Source organism: Dermochelys coriacea, chromosome 6, assembly GCF_009764565.3.
Source record: "Dermochelys coriacea isolate rDerCor1 chromosome 6, rDerCor1.pri.v4, whole genome shotgun sequence".
NCBI classification, from domain to species: Eukaryota; Metazoa; Chordata; order Testudines; family Dermochelyidae; genus Dermochelys; species Dermochelys coriacea.
This window is the reverse complement of record NC_050073.1, coordinates 117,199,496-117,203,773: the sequence shown is the minus strand read 5'-3', so window position 1 is coordinate 117,203,773 and position 4,278 is coordinate 117,199,496. Positions and strand designations below refer to the sequence as shown.

Below are 4,278 nucleotides of genomic sequence, written 5' to 3'. Positions count from 1 at the left end.
TATATCCTGAAAGGAAACTATCAGAGATTTCATGGGACTTCAAGTTTCATTCTTCTCCCCGCTAATCTTGCATGTTTTCTTTAAATCTGCAGAGCTCTCAATGGGATTTTTCTTATGTTTGGGATTTAAAAATGAATCTCAAGGCGCTCTTGGCGAGGTCAGATTTTCAGTCTGTCCTAGTCTGAGACTTGGTGTATTTCCACATATAATGTGTTAAAGCAACTGTCCCCTGCAAAGCTGTGGTTTTCACAGTGTGATACGTTTTGTGTGTCTTTGAGCTGGCAATACTCAGCTTCCAGACACTTTTTTTTTTTTTTGGCACTTAATAGTTCCCAATGGTCAGGCGGCTTGTGTTGTTCTTAACTTCCTATTGGCACTTGTGAGCTAAACCGAGATGAGCTCATAGAGAGTCACCAAATGCATCCGATGAAGTGAGCTGTAGCTCACGAAAGCTTATGCTCTAATAAATGTGTTAGTCTCTAAGGTGCCACAAGTCCTCCTTTTCTTTCTGAAACCAGTCACAGGATGATTACTTGTGGCACCTTAGAGACTAACAAATTTCCGATGAAGTGAGCTGTAGCTCACCAAAGCTTATGCTCTAATCCATTTGTTAGTCTCTAAGGTGCCGCAAGTCCTCCTTTTCTTTTTGCGAATACAGACTAACAGGGCTGCTACTCTGAAACCAGTCACAGGATGATTACTGCCACCCTCCCTCTCTTCAGCTGCGTGCTGGGCTCATTTCAGCACCTCTCCCTGGCATCTTTGATCCCCTGTTGAGATGGGGAGAGCCAGCGCACCTGCCCCGGTCTGGTGCCTGTGTCAGGGGCTGTCTGTGGGGGTGTGTGTCAGTCCTCTGGCTCCCACGCTGGCATGAAGAACGGGAGCAGCCCCCCCAGCTCATCCAGGGCAGCCCCCTGCACATTGCTCCCCAGTACCCAGCGCTTTGCTCAGCCGAGTTTCCAACGGCCCAAGCCACAGGTCTCCCAGCCCACCGCGGGGGCACCCGGGCCACAGCCGCGGCCAGGCAGCTTTCCCCGGCGGGCCCCTTCAGAGGCTGGTATCGGCGGTGTCGGATTTGGGCGGCAGGGCAGGCGGGGAGGCCGCGGCGGGCTGCGCCTCGCGGCAGAAGAGCAGGGCCGGGTTCCTGCAGGCCCACACGGCCGCCTCGCCGCCGCTGGCCGGGCCGGAGGAGGGGAGGGTGCTGGCGGCCTGGCCGCCGGGCCGCTGCTGGGCACCGCGCTCCCGGCCTGGCTCGGCCCGGCCGCGGGCCTGCAGGGGCTGGCCCCGGGCGGCCAGGTACGCGGCCACGTGGTTCCTAGTCCGGTAGCCGCCCTGGCGGCTGCGGCCCAGCAGCAGGGCGATGTTGGGGTTGCGGGCGGCGTAGACGAGCGGGTTGATGGCGCCGTTGGCCCAGGCCATCCAGCTGGCCACGGCGTCCACGGCGGGCGAGAAGGGCAGGTGGCCGGCGGCGGCCGCCAGCCCCAGGACGCAGTAGGGCCCCCAGCAGCAGATGATGGAGACGATCATGATGAGCACGGTGGTGGCGGTGCGCATCTCCCCGTAGCAGCGCAGCAGGTGGCCGTAGGTGGTGAGCGGCCGCACCCGGCTCTCGGAGAGGCGCACGGCCCGGCAGATGTTGTAGTGGCAGAAGCACATGAGGGCGAAGGGCAGCAGGTAGCAGAGCACGATCAGCGCCGCGCTGTAGGGCGGGCCCAGCCGCGACGAGCCCCAGGGCAGCAGCACGTAGGTGCAGCGGCCCGCGCCGGCCCCGGGGCCGCCGCCCGCCGCCTGGGCCAGCAGGTACCAGGGCGCGGCGAAGCCGAGCGCCGCCAGCCAGACGGCGGCCAGCAGCTGGGCGGCGCGGCGGCGGCCCATCTTGCGGCGCGGCTGGCGCACGATGGCGCAGTAGCGGTCGAAGGAGAGCAGCGCCATGGTGAGGGTGGCGGCGATGCCCAGGCCGGCGTGCAGGGCGGCGCTGGCCAGGCACAGGCGCTGGCCGGAGAGCCAGGCGCCGCGCGGGCGGCTGAGCAGGCGCAGGAAGGCGAGGGGCAGGCAGAGCAGCGCGCCCAGCAGCTCGGAGAGCGACAGCGAGAGCACGAAGGCGTTGGTGACGGTGCGCAGCTGCCGGTGCCGGGCGATCACCAGCACCACGGCCCCGTTGCCCAGCGCCGAGAGGGCGAAGATCAGCACCAGCAGCAGCGCCTGCGAGGCCAGCGCCGCGCCCGACCAGCCCGCCTCCTCCGCCTCCCCGCCGCTCTCATTGCCCCCCGCCCGGGACAGGGCGCTCAGCAGCCCCGGGCTCGCCGCCGGCGGCTCCATCAGCAGCGAGCATCCCCTTCCCCACCGCCCCGGGGAGAGCGGCAGGCGCGGGGCGGAGGCGCGGCCCGAGGCCGGCCAGAGGGGTTGGGGTCCCGGCTGCTGCGGGGACCCGAGGCCGCCCGCTGCCCGGCACCGGGGAGCCGCGGCTCGGGCTGCTGCTGCCTGCCCGGCCTGGCGGGCTCGGAGCCCTGCCTGCCGCGCGCCCGCGTCCCCTGCCGCGAGCGGGCTCCGGGGGCTCCAGGAGCCGCTGACGTCTCCAGCCCGTTGCCCAGGGAACCGAGTCCGGCCGGCCCCACTGCGCACACGGGGCCCGCCGAGACTCAGCGGCGACCCCCGCGCGACCCAGACCCCTGGTCACACGCCTGGCTGGAACCAGGCGCGGCCCCGACTCGCACGGACACCCCGCGACCCAGACACCCCCACCAGACGGACACACAGCCCGAGAGACACGCCTGACACAGACACCCCCACCAGACGGACACACAGCCCGAGAGACACGCCTGACACAGACACCCCCACCAGACGGACACACAGCCCGAGAGACACGCCTGACACAGACACCCCCACCAGACGGACACACAGCCCGACAGACACGCCTGACACAGACACCCCCACCAGACGGACACATAGCCCGAGAGACACGCCTGACACAGACACCCCCACCAGACGGACACATAGCCCGAGAGACACGCCTGACACAGACACCCCCACCAGACGGACACACAGCCCGAGAGACACGCCTGACACAGACACCCCCACCAGACGGACACACAGCCCGAGAGACACGCCCCCCCCGACACAGACACCCCCACCAGACGGACACACAGCCCGAGAGACACGCCTGACACAGACACCCCACCAGACGGACACACAGCCCGAGAGACACGCCTGACACAGACACCCCCACCAGACGGACACACAGCCCGAGAGACACGCCTGACACAGAACCCACCACCAGACGGACACACAGCCCGAGAGACACGCCTGACACAGACGCCCCCACCAGACGGACACACAGCCCGAGAGACACGCCTGACACAGACGCCCTCACCAGACGGACACACAGCCCGAGAGACACGCCTGACACAGACGCCCCCACCAGACGGACACACAGCCCGAGAGACACGCCTGACACAGACGCCCCCACCAGACGGACACACAGCCCGACAGACACGCCTGACACAGACGCCCCCACCAGACGGACACACAGCCCGAGAGACACGCCTGACACAGTCACCCCCACCAGACGGACACACAGCCCGAGAGACACGCCTGACACAGACACCCCCACCAGAATGATACACAGCCCGAGAGAGACGCCTGACACAGACACCACCACCAGACGGACACACAGCCCGAGAGACACGCCTAACACAGACACCCCCACCAGAATGATACACAGCCCAAGAGAGACGCCTGACACAGACACCCCCACCAGACGGACACACAGCCCGAGAGACAGGCCTGACACAGACACCCCCACCAGACGAACACACAGCCCGAGAGACACGCCTGACACAGACACCCCACCAGACGGACACACAGCCCGAGAGACACGCCTGACACAGACACCCCCACCAGACGGACACACAGCCCGAGAGACACGCCTGACACAGACACCCCCACCAGACGGACACACAGCCCGACAGACACGCCTGACACAGACACCCTCACCAGACGGACACACAGCCCGAGAGACAGCCCCTGACACAGACACCCCCACCAGACTGACACACAGCCCGAGAGACACGCCTGACACAGACACCCCACCAGACTGACACACAGCCCCAGAGACACGCCTGACACAGACACCCCCACCAGACTGACACACAGCCCGAGAGACAGCCCCTGACACAGACACCCCACCAGACGGACACACAGCCCGAGAGACAGCCCCTGACACAGACACCCCCACCAGACGGACACACAGCCCGAGAGACAGCCCCTGACACAGACACC

The 4,278-nt window shown here is 65.8% G+C and overlaps 1 protein-coding gene across 1 annotated transcript; it reads right to left on the bottom strand.

Moving 5' to 3' along the window:
• Nucleotides 1-684: 684 nt before the first annotated feature.
• On the bottom strand, nucleotides 685-2,442 carry GPR135 (G protein-coupled receptor 135). The gene has a single exon (XM_038406721.2). It carries the CDS (start codon nucleotides 2,317-2,319, stop codon nucleotides 1,048-1,050), a length of 1,272 nt encoding a protein of 423 aa, XP_038262649.1. The 5' UTR covers nucleotides 2,320-2,442; the 3' UTR covers nucleotides 685-1,047.
• Nucleotides 2,443-4,278: the final 1,836 nt, after the last annotated feature.